Source organism: Epinephelus fuscoguttatus, linkage group LG19, assembly GCF_011397635.1.
Source record: "Epinephelus fuscoguttatus linkage group LG19, E.fuscoguttatus.final_Chr_v1".
NCBI classification, from domain to species: Eukaryota; Metazoa; Chordata; class Actinopteri; order Perciformes; family Serranidae; genus Epinephelus; species Epinephelus fuscoguttatus.
Genome location: NC_064770.1, coordinates 40405028 through 40426577, shown reverse-complemented (window position 1 = coordinate 40426577; position 21550 = coordinate 40405028). Strand labels below are relative to the sequence as shown.

The window sequence follows — 21550 nt, the reverse complement described above, 5'->3', positions numbered from 1 at the left end:
GGTGATGATGGTGATGGTGATGATGGTGATGGTGAGGGTGATGATGGTGATGGTGATGGTGGTGATGGTGATGGTGTTGAGAGTGAGGGTGAGTCAGACCTGACCCCTCCCACAGGATGAACACATGAAACTCTCTGCAGATCTCCAGCTGATAAAATGACCTCAGAGTGTCATTTGCCCCGTGAGGATGATCCACAGACCGCCTGGCTCGGCTCGGCCCGGTTCGGTTCGGTTTGTCCCCCGCGGCTGTCAGTCAGGCCGAGCAGCACCGAGTCAAACCGAGTGTTTGTCTCTAATCTTCATCTTCCTGCTCTCTACTGACTCTGGTGATCTGTGAGACCTTCCTCATCCTCACAGCAGGCTGCTCCGGAGGCTCCGTGCCTTTTTTATTCTGCGCATGATGACGCGCAGCACAGTGCGCTCCGGCTCCGCACGGCTAGCAGCGGCAGCGGCAGCGGCAGGAAGTATGTTGTCGGAGCGGCGGTAGGTAGCGGGGGGGGGAGAGCCAAGAACCAAAAGTCGATGTTTGAACCCGGGGCGGAGAACACAAACCATGCCGAACCCGTGAAAGTGGCGGATTTCTGCATCTCCACGCCGTGCATCGTCCACTGAGGCCGATCGAGGGGTAAGTGAGGAGCGGAAAAACGGCTCAAAAACGCGGTTTTCCATCAATGGAGGCCGCGGTGTGTTTGTCGAGATCTTTGTGTAGCTCCGGGCTAGCCTGGGGTTAGCTGGGATGCTAACCTCTCTGCAAGCTCGTGCAGCATCAATCCTTTCCTCTCCCCGTGCACCTCACGTGCTGTAAAATAAACGGTAGCCGTCTCACTAACTCGTGCACGTTCGTGTTCGTGTTGTTTGTTGCTTTGTTTACCATTTCTAACTTCCGTTTTGCCCCTTTCTCTCGTCGCGGGGGGTTGCTAACTAGCTACATGCTAACGTTAGCTCGGCCGGCTGTCTTTCACCAAATATTCATTAAGTGCTCGTTTTAATAAAACCTGAAACTATGAATGTTGCTGATGGTTAAATTCTGGTTTTAACACGTTAAGGTTTCCGCAGGCTGCGGGTGTATCCAGCGGGCCAGCGGGTTGTGTTTGTGGGGCTAAGAGGGAGATGCTAGCCCGTTAGCATGGGGGAAAATGGCTCGCTGCTCGAAAGCCATTTTCCGATGGAGATGGGGTCTCAGTGAAAGTGGGCTGATGGCTGAAGGTGTTGTCCCCGCTCTGCTGGGAGCATCATGACGGAAACACCGCGCTAACACCGGCAGCTTTTACACAGTTAACCCGCCTCCGGTGCTCTCCTCCCCGGCAGGGCTCGGCCGACCCTCCCCCGGTTTATTGTGGGGACTCGGCCGAAGGAAATGTCGGCCGTGAGTCGGTGGAGATGCCCCGCTTTGTCCCGATTAATTCATGCTGGGGCTGAACCCGACCGAGAGGAGACGGGCCAAGGTCAGGGAGCCCTGCTGCGGCTCAGACCGTCTGTGTGAGTCCAGTCCGCCTCAGACTCACTGGGACTTTTACAGAGTTTAATGTGTGCGATCAAAACAACGCGTGTGTGAACAGACCCGGGTTATGTGTGTGTGAATGCACCTGAGACACCGTGAACACCTCCTGCAGGGAGACGAGGGGAGTCCGGTGTGAGGAGGTGTGAGGAGGTTTGTGTCGGCTGCAGCGCAGACTCAGTTTGTTTACATGATGTGAAGCTTCAGAGGGAAAAGTTGGAAGGAAATAGAAAGACTGTGATTGGCTGCTGCTCAGAGCTCAGATTCAAATCTGTGTGTGAATGATGGGACGCTTCATCTGTGTGATGTGTGTTCATCATGAGGAGAGCGATCAGGAACGAGTCAGACGATCAATAAATCACTGATGATGAAGTTTAGTTTTATTTATAAAGCTCAACATCACAGATCAGTTTGTCTCTGAGCCTCACAGCAGACGTCCCTCTGTCCTCTGTCCTCTGTCCTCACAGCTGATCAGGACAAACTCCCCAAAAAACCTTTAACAGGGAAAAATGTAAGAAACCTCAGGAAACACAAACATAAACAAAAAGGAGAAACAAACAAACAAGTCAGCAGTGTGACAGAGGGAGGACCTCGGTATAGATGGATCTACTTTTCCAGATATTTTAGCGACTTGTTGTCAAAGTTGTCTCCGACCACAGTGACAGAGGGAGTTCAGTCTTTCCCTCTCACATGTATTAATATGATATTTACCCAAAATAATGACGAGTTTAACAACATGGGAAATGTTTGCATCCAGGTTGTCCATAAAATAAATGATGTCAGCGTAACTTTTATTTTCTATTTGTGATGATAATGAGAGCCAGGTGTGAAGATCAGACCAAACAAATGTACACGTGCACATTGGAAGAATCCAGAAGGAGGAACAATCTGAATTTGAATTTTTTTTTTGTGAAGAAAGTTATTTTTGACTTCAGGAGCAACAGGACACGATGAGAAAATAAAACAGAGTTTTTCCTCAGAGGGACGTCAGTATCATCCCGAACAGAGCGTGAGTTAAAGTCCCCAGAGTATTTTCTTTTGGAATTAAACTAATGATTTAGTTAAAACATTTTTTATGCAGCGAGTTAATGAGTGTGCTCACACGGACAGTTTTAATTCCCTTCATTCAGAATGAAAGTTCATTCTAGTGCTGCACGACGTGATAAAAATGTGCGATTGTGATTTGAGTGGACAATATCGCGATTGTGATTACAGTATAATAAATAAATGGTATCATGAGTCTTGTTGCTTGATTCAGTGTTTCAGACAGTGTGTCAGTGACCATCAACAGACTGAGCACAGTCAAACACGCTGCTCACACAGCAGCGCAGCACGGCACTGTACACACAGTGGAGCGAGCCTGTGTTGCGTTCAGGCGTTGTCACGTAAATGACAAATTCCAGCACGCCATAGCACAACACAGCAGCATGTCAAGTGGGCTGAACCCACCCAGAATTTTTCATTTGTTATTATATAGTTTGTTATGGAGTCCGTGATTTCCCCGTGACACTTACAGATGTTTGCGTAACTGTGCTTGGATGTTGTTTATGAAGCTCTGGTGTGTTTCAGTTGACTCTTTGTCTCATTCTTCCTACTTCTCTCTGTGCTGTCTCAAGTGTTGATATCGATTGGTCGCGTTGACGTGGCGACTTTAACTTTTAAACTTTTACACAGCACGTCTTTTTGTTAAACGTCGCCGTACCTGAATCCAAAGTATCGCCATGTGATAGACGTTGCGTTTTTTTCGTCACCAACTCAGCCCATTCATGGTCGTGCTCATGCTCTTCTTCAGCGTCTGTGTTGGTCACTGCTGCACGCCGGCTGGTCACCTGACCATACGTGCTGCACACAGCAGGACAGCTTGTGGGCGTGATGTCAACAAACTCCACACACTACAGGAGAGGCAGTCACGTCCACACACCTCAACATTTATTTACATTAAATTGCAAATCGCAGCCTTTTATGTGGTTATGTGATCGCACAGCCTGACATCGCCATTAGATTAATTGCACAGGGTCTGTAGTCAAACCCAGAGATCTTGCCTCCGGAAGAGTAGTCCGTGTGATATTGACCAATCACGTTTGAGCCGGCTGCAGTTGTTGCCAGGTTAAACGGTCCGTGCAGTGAACTAACGAGACGGAACATAATTGGCGTCACTGCAAACTCTGAATCCATCGCAATGGTTCAGCATATTTACTTATATATTTATATGTAAACGGAAGTCAAAAACAGAAATTCGCCTCCTCTGCTCAAATCAAACCGGCATACCAAAAAATCGGGGATCTGCCCCCAGAGGCTGTATTCAGCGTTTGCCAGAAGTCAGACGCCGAATACAGCCTCTGGGTTCTGAGAATGCTCACGATCTTATGTGGAGCTGTTAGTGGGCACGTAGCTGGTTTATAAAAGGTAAGAGTCTCACTCCTACCACTATTTTTGGCTGAGATATACCGTCTAGAAAGTGGGATCATAACTTTCACGTTTCATATGGCTTTATTTGGTGATATTTTATGGTGTTTCTGTGTCATAAACAACATCAGCTATCATAATCACACCTGATTTCAATAAGGTACAATGTTTGAAGCTGGCTGAGTGTTGTTTGATCACTGATAGTACTGTTTTGAAGCAGAGTGACCCACTTGTCATTTGGAGCTCCGCCTGGATCTTTTCATGGTAAAAACACCGTAGAATGGTCATACTTTGAGCAGTCTTCTTCAAATTTGAAACAAGTGTTCATTGATAGTGTGCCTACAGCCCCACAGTGTCATTTACCTGCTCAGATGAAGCCACAGACAGTTATTCATCCTCAAACACATTTTTTATTTTATTTTAGGCAAAATCTTCAACTTGTTACTGACTTCAGAGGCCCATTACTCTGTCTCTGTATCACCTAGAGTGTTTCTGACACTTTCACAAGAAACTTCAGGGAGTTTTCTTTCTGGCAAGACCTCATGCATGCATGTAGTCAGAGCGGTTCACAAGCTACAGTCATTTTAATTTGGGTATGTCATTTTAGGTGTTTCTGCTACAAAATGGGGGTGGAGTTAGGGTTGTCACTAGGGTTGGGAATGATTAACGATCCGACCGGATATCCGGTTTGACAAGCGAGAGATACAGCTGCGTCAGTAGCAGCCTCCTCAATCGATACGAATCAGCCATAAATTCTTAGATGAATCGATTGTAGAGTCATGGATCGGGTATCGCGAGACTAGCAATCGGTTGACTGGCTTTAACAGGTTGCATCTCTAAAACAACGCGAGAGCTGGCGGCATGCTCCGTAGCAGGCATTACTGACAACGATAATGGATGTAAACATCAGCGCCAGCTTGACCGGTGGAGCTGAGGAACAGAAGCTAATGCTGGTTGGATAAACCAGGGAGCAGCCAAGCCGCAGCAGAAACGAAAGGCGAATCCTGCCGGTTGTGGATTGAACGGGGGGTCACAGACACAGACAGAAATATGCATTCCTGTCAAATACGGCGGCCATAGTGCTCCGTCGCGCAAGATAACGGCTTACCGGCGACCGAGAAGCCTGGCTCCAGGTCCAAGAAGTCTTCGTCAGTGTCATGACTGCCCAAAAATACCTGAACAGCCGAGCTGTGGCAGCACCAGCACACAGATATGTGACGTGTCAGAGGAGAAACGAGCCGTTCACATTTCCACAAACCTTGTTACTTATCAGGGGAGGAGGATGGCTGGTTGATTTTTATTTCATTTATTTTGATCCCCCCTATGTTAATCACTTATTGATGCTGTTTTTGAAGTATGAATAAGTCAATAAGTAATTTATTCCATTGAAATATCAGTGATGTATTATAGAAAAGTGATTTATCTTTTTAGAAATGACAAACACAGAGTGTAGCAAACACAGAGAAATAGTCTGACGTGCTGTCAGTGATAAGCTGCTAGTCATCACATGATATCAACTAATAACAGGAAATGTCAGATTCTGCCCCTACATTGCATGTTATTATTTTATTCTGCTTTATGTTTGTATTGTACAGCGTTATGATAAACTTTATTAAAGACTCAAGTCCATATAAGATACATACAAAAACACAGACAATGTGTGATTTTGTTGTTGTTTGTCTTTTTATTTTATTTTTGCCAGTGCCATACAGCATCAATGCTTGGGAATGTGGTCTTTTACAAATTTGAAAATACTGTAAGAATGTCACTTTTACAGAATTGCCTTCTTTATTTTATAATATATGATTAATGTCTACATCAACAAATGTTAACCATAGAGTCGTATCGAATCGTATCGAATTGTTCTGCATTAAAAATATATCATTTTTGAATCGTATCCTAACCCGTGTATCTAGATATGTATTGAATCGTCTATCACAGAGAGATTCCCATCCCTAGTTGTCACGATACTAAAATTTCAAACTCGATATCGATACCCAGGAAAATATTCAATGCTCGTTACCATTTTCGATACAGCAGCAAAAAATTAAGAGGCATGTCATTTTTTAAACAAAGATCAGAACAGCAACATCAATGATAACAACAAAAAATCCCCCAAAATAAATATCAACCAGAAACAAGATCTGTCCATACAAATGTATTTATCTACAGCCCTGTTTATTTTCTGTGCTTCTGGTGAATTGGCACCATATTTTCGTTGCTGATCAAACAGAGCTGGTAGTTTAGGCTCAGGATGCTCCTGTTTCTACCTCACTATGTGGTCAGAGAACCAGGGGTTACGGGAGAAACCAAACGTTTTTTCAGCTTCAATCTGTGGCTTTACAGTTAACATAACTTTCAGACACACATAATTGTGTTGTCGTGTTAAACTAACACTGTCTATTAATGTTACAGACGAGCACGACTGATACAGTTTTCTGCTTAGCTCCCACATTAACGTTAGAAGTTATATTTTAGTTTGATGCTGGCGACACCAGCTGCTCAGCTGCTAGTGAGGGGAGGGGCTGTACCTGCCGTCTGCAGCGTGCTGTGTTCACTTCACTAAATATTTCCAAAGAGCGCTTTTTCCTTTATCATTTTTGACCAAAACGGGCTGCTCTGATCCTCCTGCAGCCGCGCTGGCCATATTACAGCAACAGAAGTGTGTGCATGCATGCACAGCGACGACAACAAGCCGGGTTGCAGCGAGGGCTCTGTGCCTGCCAGACGCTGCCTGCACAGCGCGTGTCCATCGGACCCATCGCACGCACCCGACAGGCGCTGAGGTGGCGTGCACTGTTAGTATCGATACTTTTGTAAATTAGTAATTTGTATTTGTCATATTAGTTAGTTATAATAACATTAATTGATACTTGGGTGATGATACGATATCGCCATACAGAAATATCACGAGACTTTGCTGTATTGATTTTATTTTTCCCGCCCCTCATACATCATGCTGTTTTGTTGCAGTGGGTCAGTCTCATTCTGAGGATTTATAGTTTCATGAAATTAAATGACCTCACACGTAATGTAACAGTGAATTTATTTTCTGTAGGTTAGCCATTGACATAACGTAGCTTCAGTTTACATCAGCTCAGAGCTGCACGATAAATCGTTGCAGCATCGACACTGCGCTGTTAAATTGTGCGCTGAAGGACGTGCAGTGTCGAGTACTCAGCTCGTCTGTTGCTTGACACAAATGGAAAACTGGCACTGTTCTTATTTTCCAGGACTTATACTGGCTGATCTTTCAGCTTTTAGATGTTAAGTGTACTAGGGGTGAGATCGTGTACAAAAATCTCTAAATGTTTAGAGTGGGTAATTTTTTTCGTGTAAACGTGTACACGGGTTTCACCGCTGGGTGGTGCTACTGCATTACACCAGTAAAGCCCCAGTTATCCGAATACCAACCGAACGGGCCATTTAACCAACAGTTACAGGCCACCACTCCAAAATATCGCCATTCCGACGGTCCGCCATCCCGAATTCTGAATCCCTGAGTCCTGACAGTAAGCTATGGCGAGCCTGGAGAAGCCGGAATTGTGTGCGCTTTTACGCACGTGGGTGTAGGCGATCACGGATATTTGATGTGGGAAAGATGTAGCCAGATGTATTACCTGTTTTTAAGCGGCACTGAGATATGTGGCTCGTCCGTCCACCCGTAGCATGAGTCACGTGCGCCACTCCACCACCGACCCATAGGGCTGGACGATTAATCGAATTTTAATTATGATTTCGATTTTGGCTTTTCACGATCATAAAAACATTATAATCGAAGAAAAACGATTAATGCGCCGCACGGCGCGGCGTGTATGTAGGTGAATGCACCTGTGTTATGTGCAGCAGCAGCAAGCGTGTGACGTGTGTGGATCAATAATATGTGGAGTGAGCGATTGAGAACATGGCCGAAAGGCAGCCTTTGGTTGAGAAGAAAGGTAGGACAACTTCAGTCATCTGTCATTGTCGCACTGTCGTGTCTGCCCTCCAAGGCAACACGAGCGGGAAAAAAAGTCCAAAAAAGTTAATTTACTTAAGTTAGTTTATAAAAAGTTCATAACTTACAAATTCTGGCGAAAGCGTAGTTTCTTGCAACCCTAGAATTAAGATAAAAATATTCAGAAACAAAAAAACACTTCTGGTTGCTGATAAGTAGTGTTTAACTTCTGATTTACCACTAAAAATGAAAACCCTCGGCGCACTGCAGCGCAAGCAGACAGATGCACGACTCAGAGCAGCATGTGTCACTGACACCAGACTGGTGGAAAATGTCAGTCAATGTTTTTTTTTTCACAATCAAATCCCGTGCTGTCGAACTTGGGTCAGCCCTAGTATTTCTTTTTATTTATTGTTTTTATTGCTATTATTATTTTAATTTACTATTATTATTTTTATTTTTTTTACTTGTTTATTTGTTACTAACTTATTTCTGGCTGTTCTTTTAAGTTATAATTAAAGTTGAGTTTTGGTGGAGTTTTGAAATCAATGAATAAGCGTGTTTATTAATCGTGATTATTATTTTTGCCATAATCGTCCAGCCCTACCGACCTGTACGTAAAAGCACAAACAATTCCGTGTCCTCTCACCCCCTTAACGAACACGCCGTTTTAATAGAACGGAGCACGTAGGCTACTGACCTCTTGCCAGACCCAGTCTCACACCATTTCTTGTCATATTCACAGTCTATCACAGTTAGTCAACAATTAGTATCACCCCCCCCACCCCCCCCCCCCCAAAAAAAAAAAAAGTTTTTCGTGTATTAATTTCTCACTCTCGTGACATAGTGTGGTGGCGTTTGATACAGGAAGCGAGACTCGTGTGTGTGTGTGTGTGTGTGTGTGTGTGTGTGTGTGTAAAAGTATTGCAACCAGGCTGCTAACTGCAGCAGACACAGTGAAGTGCATGGTTTTATGAAATTAAAATGTTATTCCTGGTCCTTGAAAAGTCCTGGAAAGTTCTGAAACTTTGTCCATGAGAATGTGTTGAAACTGTCGTCACACAAAGAAAACAACATGCAGGTTAACTTCTGACTGATGTGCACTTTACTCATACACCACCTCACACACAAACATGCAGCTCAGAGTGCTTCACTGCAAAACAACTTAAAGGAGAACTGAAGTTTTATGAGATTAGAAAGTTATATATTATCTAACAATAGGAATATAAAATATTATTTAAAAAAGCAAAAAAAGCTAAGTAAACTATAAAATAGAGTAAAAATAAACATCATGATGAACCAAGTTAAAATCAGAAAAATGAAATATTGAAAATCAGATTTTAAATGATTAATAGAGAGAGTTTGTCAATATTCAGAGGCAGCGTTTCACAGATTAATAAAAACAGAAAACATCCTGACTTGTGTGAGACACATGGAGACAGATTAGTGTCAATATTATCCGTGTGAACTGGTTATTAATATGTCATCTGTAAATATGAAAACACTTCACACAAAGACAAAAAAGTAAACTCAAATAACAATGTGGAAAATACAAAATTCCACAAATTTAAAAAATATATCTGTTCTTTGTTTTGTTCTGTAACTTTTCTTAGCTGAAAGAACCTCCTGTTTATTGTGAGCTCAGTGTCAGAACATGGAGTGACGTTTGCTCCCGTGTCAGAGGAGGTGATCTGTCAGCTCAACAGGAGCCCTGAGTGACGGTCGTATTCGGTGACTGGTTGAACACATAAGCTGGTGCAGCACCGACAGCCGCCATATTTGAAAACCCGTAGCCAGACAAACATAAAGACGCCACCAAACACAAACAACAGATCGTGTTGAGAAAATGGAAGACAACATGAAAAAGGACAGAGCGAAGTCCAGGATTTACTGAGCTCTGAGTTCTTGTGGTCTTTGAGGAGATTCCAGGAGTCCTTGAGAAAGCTGCAGTGTCCTTGAGGACATGAATGGACCTCTGTCCTTTTGTTTGAAGTCAGTGATGTGTCCTGCTGTTAGCTGCAGGTGGAGTCGTTAGCTTCAGTTAGCTGCAGGTGGAGTCGTTAGCTGCAGGTGGAGTCGTTAGCTGCAGTTAGCTGCAGGTGGAGTCGTTAGCTGCAGGTGGAGTCGTTAGCTGCAGTTAGCTGCAGGTGGAGTCGTTAGCTGCAGGTGGAGTCGTTAGCTGCAGTTAGCTGCAGGTGGAGTCGTTAGCTGCAGTTAGCTGCAGGTGGAGTCGTTAACTTTTAAGTCAACAGCAGATTGAAATCCATCTACAGCTGGAGACTGGAACATGTCGTCATGCGAAATCATGTTTAGCTGCAAAAGACATCAAAAATCAAAGTGACAAAACACTATTTCTGAGATATTACAGAAGAAAAACAAAATGCACATCTGAACATCAGCTAAAGTAGAAACTAAATCTTGCCTCCTGAACGAACACGTGTCCACAGCCAGAGTCGGTTTATGATGATAGAAAACAAACAAACAATCAATATTTTCAGTGTGTCTCAGGTCATGAGGAACAACAGTAGTAACATGTCAGACATATTTAACACCGTGTAAATGTGATGGAGGAAGTTGGAGGCTGAAGTCTTGGTTGTCGTCGTTGTGTCGGCAGGTGCAGCGTTCTCCATCAGCGCCACGTGACGTCAGGAACAAACAGCAGTGTGTCAACATCAGACCATCCGTGTGTCGCTCAGTCACATCCTCACAGGCGGCTCCATGATTCATTCATTTCAGGACTCAAAATAAAACGATAACTGACCCCTGAGAAACGACTGAAGAAAAAACTATGATCGTCAGTAACTGTGAACAGCAGCACACAGCGGATGAACTGTCGTTGCTCATGAATCCTGGTGCAGTAACGAACATATAGCAAACATACATTTAACATGGACACAACATGACAGAACATTAAAGTGCACTGTGAATACTCAAAAGAATAAAAATAGGCGAGTGCAGAGGAATAAATATTGCATATTAATGAACTGATAAAACAATAAATGATAATCTGGGTAACAATTAAAATGAGTTGCAGAGTAAAAACGTTAGAAACATATGTATAGGATCATGTGCAATCATTCTGCTGTTCTCTGCTGCTAACCAAGAAAAGAAACTTGGTTTTATTTTTCTTTTAAGAAAAAAAATCTACCTGTACAACAGATGTCAGTTTGTCTTCCTGTGGTATTGAAAATTGTATTTAATATTGAAAATTTTTAAGTAATTGTGTCCAAAATGTCAGTCTTGTGACAACACTTAATTGGAGAAGCTGTAACAACAGAATATTTGTCATGTTTGCCTAAAAATGGACTGAAAAGATTAATTGGTAATCAAAACTGTTGCCAATTCATTGTTTTAGTTTTTTTTGCAGATTAATGAACAGTGTTTAATGTTTTGGGCTTTTAGTTTTCTAAGCGTAGAGCTTTGACAAGTTAAATGCTATATTTAGAATATTTCAACGGCTTCTCCGCCGTCTATGTTCTCATTCAAGCCACCAGACTCCATTGACAAAACATAGTAATTTAACACCAGTAAACACAGCAGCTGCTGGTCGACCGCTGCCTCCATCAGTTGGTGTGTTTGTGTCACTGTGTGACTTTGGTGAATCTGAACAAACCCTTAGAAACACCAAAGTCACACAGTGACACAAACACACCAACTGATTTCAGCAGCTCCTGTATTCACTGATGTTAAATCACTGTTTTTCTCAAAGGAGTCTGGCTTTGAACATTTTGGTGGTCAAAGGTCATGGTCACTGTGACCTTGCATCCGTGTTATTCTCGTAATTGCGATATCTCAAGAACTCTTTGAGGGAATTTCCTAGAATTTGGCACAAATGCCCACTTTGAGTCACAGATGATCAAAGTAAAATTTTGTGGTCAAAGAGCAATGTCACTGTGACCTAGTCCGTTGCAAAACATATTTTGAGTTAAACTCCATGTTTTTTTAAAAAAAAATGTAATCAGGTTTAAATGGGGTGGTAAGTTGCTTCTTTGGTAACCCTCTTCTTTTCTGCTTCTTCTTGTCTCCACAGTGATACCTCATTGGCTGGTGTGACCCCTGCAGGCCCGCCACCTCCCAAGGTGGGCCCCAATTGGCTGGACCTGCACTGGGGAGAAAATGGCTGCCACCACCACCCTCAACTGAATAGCTAAGCCCCACTGTTTCCTCCTCCACCTCCCTAACGTCACCGTTCATTGCTGTGTTGTGAACCGTGATTCCCTCCGACTGATTTGCTTTAGAGTACTATGGCAATGCATGATATGAGTCGTGCCAAGGGTTTCCCCTGTAAAGAGTGTGATATGGTTTGTCCGAGTACTCCAAGTCTTCTAGAGCATATGAAAGCACATTATCAGCAAGAAGAGAACGGACGCTTTGAGTGTGAACAGTGTGGCCGAATTTACAAGCACGCAGCGAGCCTAGCTAATCATAAAAAGTCTCACGAAGTGGGTTCATTCCAGTGTCCTGTTTGTACGCGTACGCTGCCCAACGCGGTAGCTTTGAAGAACCATCTACGTATCCATACATTGTCTCCTAGTAGTGCACACACAGAAGAAGAGAGCGAAGAAGTAGCTGAAGAAGCAGGCCACGACGAGAGGGACTACGGCCTCGCCCAAGACCTCTCGGACGGGTTTGGACGCTCCCATTTGAATAATAGTGGTATGGGACATAGTGTCCTGCAAAGCCACGAGACAGACGACCACGGAAAAAAAGGCTCCCCTGAATCTGACGACGCTTGGGACAGACCATTCAAGTGCGATCAGTGTGACAGAACCTACCGGCACCACGGTAGCCTGGTGAACCACAAGAAGTGTCACCAGCAAGGAACTTTTAAGTGCTCTGTGTGTTTTAAACAATTTAGCAACCTGGCTGCCCTAAACAGCCACGAGAGAACTCACTCGAAGTTCAAGACCCCTGGGGCCTCCATGGTGAGCAGCAGCAGTAGCAGCAGCAGCCTCCATGGCTCGGAGCGCAGCAGTGTCTCCCAGTCGTCCCAGAGTGACAACTCTGCCTCTTGTTTCTGCCACCTGTGCCAGATAGCGCTACCGAGCAAGACAGACTTTCAGGAGCACATCCTGCTGCACAACACGGCCACGCCCTCCCTTGGCCTGCCACGTAGTTTCCCAGGCATCATGCCCCACAACCTGAGTGCAGTTCGATCCCCAGCGTACACCCCTGCCCTGGGGGACCCTTTGCCTCTGCCACCCCTCCCCAGTGACAAAAGAGGTCCCTACGACCCCATAATGGGTCCTCCAGTCAACAATCCCATCTACACATGTGCATACTGTGGCGCAGGACACCCAGATCTGGAGACCCTGAAAGTCCACTATCTGACCCATGACCCCCACCCTGCGTCCCATGGCCAGGACAGCGCCATTCTCAACTCAGACATAAGCTCTGGATCACAGGGCTCAGTGTCTTCTCCCTCCGGAGGCCGTGTGCCCCAGGCCAACTCTCCAGATGATGGAGAGCGGCGTTTTAAGTGCGGGGAGTGTGGCAAAAGCTATCGGCATGCAGGAAGCCTGGTCAACCACAAACGCTGCCATCAGACAGGCCACTACCAGTGCACCATCTGCTGTAAGCAGTACCCTCACTTGGCAGCGCTACACAGCCACCTGCGGAGCCACAAGGGGCGTCCCTCCAACCAGCCTATTAATAACGACAGCAATGACTGGCTTTCACCAGAGCCGCTCACTCTGGACTCCCAGCAGAGCTACGTCCAGGAAGGCAGTGGTGCGACCACTCCAATCTCACTGCCAGGAAACCTTGGTGATGCTGCCCACTTTGTACCAGACGGTGGCCACAGCAGTGGGTTGGACTCTCTTGAATTCCACGATCGCTTTGATGGCAGCTCACTTTCCCAGAGCAGCTCTGCTCACCGTCAGGCTGACAGACACGTGTGTGCTGACTGCGGTGAGATGTATGGAGATGTATCCGGCATCAAGTCGCACATGTGTCCCCGCCGTGGCCAGCAGCCGCAGCAGAGCAACATGTCCAACGGTTTTATGGGGAATATGAGCTACCACAGCTCCAGTGGAACCTCACTGCCAGCTGGAAGCTCCAGCAACTTGAAAGAAGGCAGCAGCCAACGACAATACTCCCAGAGCGGAGGCAAGAGGATGGGCAGCAATGACAAAGACGACGATGATGATGGAGAAGTGTATCAGTGTTCAGTGTGTGGCAACCACTACGCCAGCCTCAGAGCCCTCAGGAGCCACCTGCGTAGTCATGCCAATAACCCAACAGGGCCAGGACCTTCCAACCTGGAGCAAGAGTGGAGGATGATCTGCTCCACCTGTGGCCAGAGCTTCTCCAGGAAACAGGACCTCCTGAATCACCAGTTAGTCCATGGCCCCCAGAGGCCGGACGGCCAGCAACAGGGTATTGTAGGCAGCTCAGCTAATGGCAGTGACAAGATGGATGGACGCAACCACATCTGTGTTGACTGTGGCATGTTTTTTGCCGATCGCCACCACCTCATCACCCACCTGTGCCCCGGTAAAAATCGGGCCAGCTCACTGAGCAAGCAGGGTCTGAATGGAGCCAAAGGAATGTCTGGAGGGGATGGCGTCGGCGGTGGAGTTGCCGGAGGAAGCCGTGATGTTGGTGGCGATGGACGTAGACCTATGGTTGACCAAAGTGACAAACCTCACAAGTGTGACCAGTGTGGACGAGGGTACAGACACCCCTGCTCACTCCTTAACCACAAAAAGTCCCATAAGACGGGTGTTTTCCGCTGCTTGGTGTGCCAGAAACGCTACTACAATCTGCTGGCTCTCAAGAATCACCAAAGGACCCACTTTGATCTAAAGAGGTATGTCTATCCAGTTTTAGTTCATTTGGGCAGATCTTTTAAAGTTGGCTTAAAGGGATAGCGCACCCAAAAATGAAAATTCAGCCATTATCTACTCACCCATATGCCGAGGGAGGCTCTGGTGAAGTTTTAGAGTCCTCACATCTCTTGCAGAGATCGGCAGGGGGAGCGGCTAGCACACCTAATGGCTGACGGCACCCCAGACTAATGTCCAAGAACACAAAATTGAAACCACAAAGTATCTCCAACATGCTCGTCCGTAGTGATCCAAGTGTCCTGAAGCCCCGACGTAAAAAGTTGTTTCAAAAAACCTTTTTAGCCTCACTGTAGCCTGTAGCTCTGACTGCTTCTCTGTGTTCCGTGCTCACGTGTGTGCGCTTGCGCAAGACCAGCAAAAGCATGAGCTTTGCTCACTTGTGTTTACATTACGTGACACGTGCACCACAGGGAGAGACAACAGTAACCACATATCCGAGACTAACACCATTGTCCGCCTGAACTACGGTAGAAATTAATGATTTACTCCTCTGAAAGCCTGCCATCTGGCCTCTGCCTTTTCTTCCAGTTGATCTTGGGGAAGTAAAAAAATGTCTCCAGAATACTACGGGTCAGAAGTGCTGGAAACTCAGGGTGATCGGTGATGCACGGTCTCTGAAGAGCAGCAGTCTCGTCAGTACTGATGTCCAGATTCTCAAGTGCAGGCATCGCCAATTCCCAGTCTGAGCAGCAAAGACTTTCCTCATCCGTTGGCATTGCTTTGCATTTGAAACAACTACACCACCAGGTTTCCAGTGCTCGACTCCGGTATTCTGCAGCTGGCTGAGGGTTAGGCTCATGAGCTGCGGCGGCTGCTTCGTCCAGTAGCCTGAGTTCCGTCCGTATACTCGGGGTCAAACAAATACGGCTCAACAAAGAAATGCTGTTCCTCCTCAATTTCAAAGTCTTCAGACATGTTGGGCTGTCCTTTGTTAAAAGACTGTAGTGCAAATTATCTTTTAGCTCTGTGGTTACTGTTGTCTCTCCCTGCGGTGCACGTGTCACGTGATGTAAACACGGGTGAGCAAAGCTCATGCTTTCGCTGGTCTCGCACAAGCGCGCACACGTGAGCGCGGTGCCCAGAGAGGCAGTCAGAGCTACAGGCTACAGTGAGGCTAAAAACAGAGTTCAAATGAGGTTTTTCCAAACAACTTTTTATGTCGGGGCTTCAGGACACTTGGATCACTACGGATGAGCAGTATGGAGATATTTTGTGGTTTCAATTTTGTGTTCTTGGACGTTAGTCTGGGGCGGCGTCATCCGCCAGGGATGTGAGCATTACTCAGCATGAGGGTGAGTAGATAATGGCTGAAATTTCATTTTTGGGTGCACTATCCCTTCAAGAACTTCATGTTTAAAACCAAATTAGTGTTGTGTATGTTTTGATTTAATCCCGTCGATCAGCTGAAACATTAAAACCACTGACAGGTGACGTGAATAACTTTGATCATCTTGTTACAATGATTTTCTTTGTGAAGACTCCTTTGGCCCTGACATTCATGTAGATGTCACCCGACACTCCACCCACCCAATTGTTGCAGAAGTCCCCCCTTTCTGATTGAGCATATGTGGGACGTGCTGGTATCCCACCTCACAACCCGCAGGACCCAAAGATCCGCCACCAACACCCAGACATACCCAGAGGTCTGGTGTCCATGCCTCAACAGGACATTGCCAAGTGTGATCCAAGGAGGCCCTACCATGGATCAGGGGTTCCTCTGAGGTACCAGCACATCCCACAGATGTTCGATCTTATTGGGATCTGAGGAGTTTTGATGCCCATTGAGGTCCATTGCTTCAGCTCTCTTTCATGTTCCTCTGGTTATTCCAGAACAGTTTCTGCGGTCTGACATAGTGCAATGTGATGCTGGGGGGGCACTGCCATTGAGGAGTGCTGTTGCCGGGGGGGGGGGGGGGGTACTTGGTCTGTAACAGTGTTTGGGTGGATGGAGCATGTCATTCACATGAATGTCAGAACGAAAGGTTCCCCACAGAACATTGTCTTGTAACGAAATGATTAATGCCATTTACTCTGTCAGTGGGTTTAATGTTTCAGCTGATGGGTAAATACTGAGGGAACACAGTCAAGGTCCCAAACTGATGATGTGATTGTGATTTTTCAGCTTGAAATGGAGACATTGGCTGACGAGATTCAGCTTTAGTTTTTATAGAATGCCTTCCAGTGAGGACATTCAGATTTTTAACTGCGCTGAGTCCATTTGTTGTCAGATGTGTTGCACATGGTGCCAGGACTGCCAGCCTTACTAGGAATTTGACTTCTGGGTTGCAGTGAATGAGGATCTTGTTAAACACCACCATATTGGTTGAAGTTAATAGCTTTAATGGATTGTGTCTTCTTCACCTCTGTCCATTCATGCTGCAGGCACAAGTGTGAGGAATGCGGCAAGGCTTTCAAGATCCAAAAGCAGCTGATCAACCACCTACGTCTCCACGAGGAGCACCGAGCCAAAGGTCTCGTCCGGACCGGCCCCAACGGTTCCCGCTTCCAGCAACCCGGACCATCTCAGATGCAGACTATGAGAGGAGAGTCGTCAAAGAGTCAGCCAATGGGCATGAAATACAGCCATCAAGGGTTCAAGAAGCCCTACTCCTCCGCTGGAACTTCCAGGCCCCAGAAGTTTGATCCAGCTGAAAGTGGACGGCGGCCTTTTGCCTGTGAAGAATGTGGCAAAACATACCGCCACGCCGGCAGCCTGGCTAATCACAAGAACCTCCATAAAATCGGAGAGTACCACTGCAATGTTTGCAACTCCACGTACCCCAACAGGCTGGCAATGAAAAACCACCTACGCCTCCACTTTGCCCAGAAGAAGCACAACTGCCAAGAATGCGGCAAAGGCTTCCGCACCCAGAGGCAGCTAGCTACCCACACTACAGCCGGCCTGTGCAAAGGGCCACAGGGCCCCGGGGCCCAGATGGATTTTGAGTGCGATGGCTGCTGTGAAGGCTTTGCCACGGCTGATGAGCTCGCAGCCCATGACTGCCCAGCCCAGCACCTGCCTTCATCCTCCTCCACTAACAGCTCCACCAACATCAGCATGGAGAGAAGCTCTGTGGACTTGGACTCTGACGAGAGACCCTATGCCTGTGACCTGTGCAGCTGTGCCTACAAACATGCAAGCTCCTTGCTGAACCACAAGCACACCCACAAGACGGGCAACTTCCGGTGCAACTTCTGCGACAAGCCCTACACCAACTACATGGCGTTGCGCAACCACATGCGCATCCACACGCAGCGAAAGAAGCACATCTGCCACACGTGTGGGAAAGCTTTCCGGCTGGCCAGGTTCCTCCGAAACCACCAGAAGGTCCACGAGGAGGGCGCCACCCCCTTCGGCTGCCCCACCTGTGGGAAGAGTTTCCAGGGGAGATCCGGCCTAGCCAGGCACCGCTGCGGGGACAACCAGGTAGGCATGGAAGTCAGGAGGAAGGCCACTGCACCCACGGGAGAGGGCGACGAGTGTCGGTACACGTGAGTTCTCGTCAGTTGTTTGTGATTCTTCGAAGTTGGAAAAAAAAATAGTGAAGATAAATTTAGGTCTCTACGTGTCTATTACAGGTATATGATCTCCAATCCGGCTTCCTTGGGACCATACGCGTGCCGGAATTCGGATTTTTCTGAAGTTTGGACAAATTGAATTAGTGGAGAGACCAGATAAGTCAACCCCGTTTGCTTTCAGTTAGCATATATCACACACTTGAGTTTTCTAGGCTGCCTTCATGTTTAGATGTTTTGTTTTCATGCTTTGTATTCTCAGCAAACTCTGACACAGATTTGATTTACGTAGCATTTTGTGTGTAGCATTTTAGCAAAATTTAAAAGTATTGATGTTTGTTCCTTGCTGTTGTTCTGATTTTGACTGTAGTCTTTGTTTGTGTTTGTTTCCTTTTGGTAGTGTCATGATACTGGCCAGATATCAGACTAGAACATGCAGTCATGTGATGGGGCTCTTGCATTTTGATGTCAAAGGGAAGATTAGGAAGTATTTGGAGCTAGCTGCACTGCACATGTGTCGAGGTTATCATTCCTAACAGTTCCGACAACTACAGTCTGACATGGCGGAGGTTCTTTAGGCATGTTTGATGGATTCTTCATCATTATATTGAGTAATCACCCAAAAGAAAGCTGTGACAGAAGGTCTCTGAAATAGTTTCCAGCTGTGTCCATTTGTGCAGTGCAGGGAGCAGCAGATACCTCCCAGTCCCCCACATGATTCCCAGTTGTTTGTCCATAGTTTCTCCCATGTCCCTCCCTCCCCCACCCAGCAGTCCTCTCCCAGATCACTGTGTAGACCTCTTAACTGTAGATGGTACACCACTTTGTAGTTGTTTAAAAGCATTAAGCCGGATTTCAGATCATATACCTGTATGATGAGTGGTAGTTTAAATATTTCTATAATTCTAAAGAAAAAGTGGTAACCAATAACTGAGATAATCTTGAATAGAAGAGTGAGAGCAAACTGCCATCTTCTGTTACTAATCTCCCCTTTTCCTTCCTTCTATTCCTCCCCCCTCCTCCCCGCTCCTCCTGGTCCTTCCCTCTTGTTCTTCCTTGTTTGTCTCTGCACAGATGTGATCAATGTGGCCGCTCCTACCGCCATGCCAGCTCCCTCCTCAACCACAAGAACACCCACACTGTCGGCATCTACCACTGTGCCGTGTGCCTCAAGACCTACTCCAACCTGCTTGCCCTGAAGAACCACCGTCGCATCCACTCAGAGACGCGGCGCCACCGTTGCCACGACTGCGGCAAGGCCTTCCGAGTTTCCTCCCAGCTCTACAACCACCGACGCGTCCACCAGAAGCAGCGGGAGCTGACCTGCCGGTCCTGCCAGCGAGCCTTTCCCACGCAGGCCAGCTTCAGGCTCCACATGGAGATCACCCACGGCCAGACGCCACAGCCCCGCCAGCCCAGACCCCAGCAGCCTCGACCAGGGGGCTCCCAGGAGCTGGGCTGGGGGTCAGGCCTGGACCTCACCTTGATGCAAGAGCAAGGACTCCACCCCGGCAGCGTGGCAAAAGCTCGCAGCCGCGGGAGCCACAGTGAGGTCATCAAATCCCATGTGTGTGATCAGTGTGGGCGGTCCTACCGCCACGCCAGCTCCCTGCTCAACCACAAGAACAGCCACAAGACCGGGACCTACTTCTGTAACTCCTGCCAGAAAGAGTTCCCCAACCTGATGTCCCTCAAGAACCACCGGCGGATCCACACCGAGCCCAAACGCTATCAGTGCCCCGACTGCGGCAAGTCCTTCCGTGTCTCCACCCAGCTCATCTGCCACCGCCGCATCCACACCAAGGAGAAGCCGTTTTCCTGCCAGCAGTGCGACAAGCGTTTCTCCTCCAAGTCCAACCTGAGGCACCACATGAAGGTGCACTGGAGCGGCTCGACGGCGCCCCCTCCCATGGCCCACGCGCCCAACTTCCTGGGTATGCCCGGCGGCCCCTTCATATAAGCTAAGGGATGAGGGAGGGGGGGAAGGGTGACACATGGGGAGGTGTGTGTGGGGGGTGCAGTCACATGCCAAGGTTTCTGGAGGTGCCAAACGTAGCTCTTCCTCCTGCTCACCCTCCTCTTCCTCATTTTCCATGTGTGGCTGTGGTGTGTGTGAAGGTGCTCAGACTCAGTCCAGGTCCTGCATGACCCAACAGACACAAAGCAGGAGGGACGCTGCACACACACACACACACACACACACACACACACACACACACATGCGGACACAGATACACACTTACACACCACAGTCTGTCCTGAGCTGAGGCTTCCTTCACGGACATCCAACGAGGTGCTGGTTGTAGAACTGTCCGACTGTCCCTCATAGACTGACTGACAGGCAGACGGACAGGCAGACATGGACTGTAGACAGACGTGATGTAGTTTTGTATAAACTGCATGGACTTCACTCCATCTGCCTTAGTCCCTACTGCATGTTGCCCTGTAACGCTGAGGTGTTGAACTTCCTGTGGAGCGCTGACGCCTCCTGCGGCCGCAGCGACTCAGACTGTTTGGGTCGTAAAGACTGACGAGTCGTGTGGTCGTGACTTGGTTGAGCTGCTGTGAGGGTCCCGTTAAAGGCGCGAGGAAGTCTGACGCTTGTTTTCGAGCCCTCTCGTCTATTCTGGTCCCGGGAGCTGATTGGTCCTGTGTTGCAGTTGGTTTCTCTGTGTTCCGCCTCCATCCCAGTGCTGATGGTGTTTATAGGGAGTTCTGTCTCGCCGCAATCTTCTTGTGGCCTTTGTCACAATGTTTTTAAACCATATTCTGACCGAGTCGGTCGAAACAAAGTGTTTTTATTTAAGACAAACATGTAGGTGCAGTGGACGTGCTGATAAAGACAGTCAGAGACAGCTGGTTTGTTTTTCTTTTTTGTCCCTGGATGGTTGGACGGGACGCAGCAGGGACCTGTGGGAGCTTTAAGGACTCAAGACGGGACGCTTCGGTCTGCTCTAAATGTGTGTGTGTGTGTGTGTGTGTGTGTGTGTGTCTAAGATGAGTGTCAGATTCTCGTAGCTTCCCAATAGACCCGACGTCTGGTTGACACACAGATTCAACAGCAGCAGTTTGAGACTTACAGGTGTGTTCGTCATTAAACGTGTCGGTTCGTCTGTAGCTGCTCAAACACGGAGCCGGTTGTTTCTTCGTTAACATGTTTCAACTAATTATAGAAAATTTGTGACCACAACTTCCTCTGTTTATGTTGTGAACCAAAGCAGTAAATAATTCTTCTTTGACTAAACAACTCAAGGCCCTGCTGCAGGAGCTTTCACCACATGGTCTTCATCAGCAGATAAAAAGTCCTAGATCAAAACTTTCATACTCAACTTTGAAGCCGGCGCG

The 21550-nt window shown here is 47.1% G+C and overlaps 1 protein-coding gene across 1 annotated transcript in view; it reads left to right on the top strand.

The window, feature by feature from the left end:
• Nucleotides 1–323: 323 nt before the first annotated feature.
• si:dkey-89b17.4 (zinc finger protein 646) overlaps nt 324–21550 on the top strand; it is a 41874-nt gene continuing 20647 nt past the window's right edge. Inside the window, exons 1-4 of the mRNA XM_049561025.1 lie at nt 324–625; nt 11872–14652; nt 17072–18181; nt 19280–20139. Of these exons, the coding sequence (XP_049416982.1) occupies nt 12086–14652; nt 17072–18181; nt 19280–20139 (4537 nt within the window). The 5' untranslated portion in view covers nt 324–625; nt 11872–12085. The remainder of the gene's footprint in view (nt 626–11871; nt 14653–17071; nt 18182–19279; nt 20140–21550) is intronic.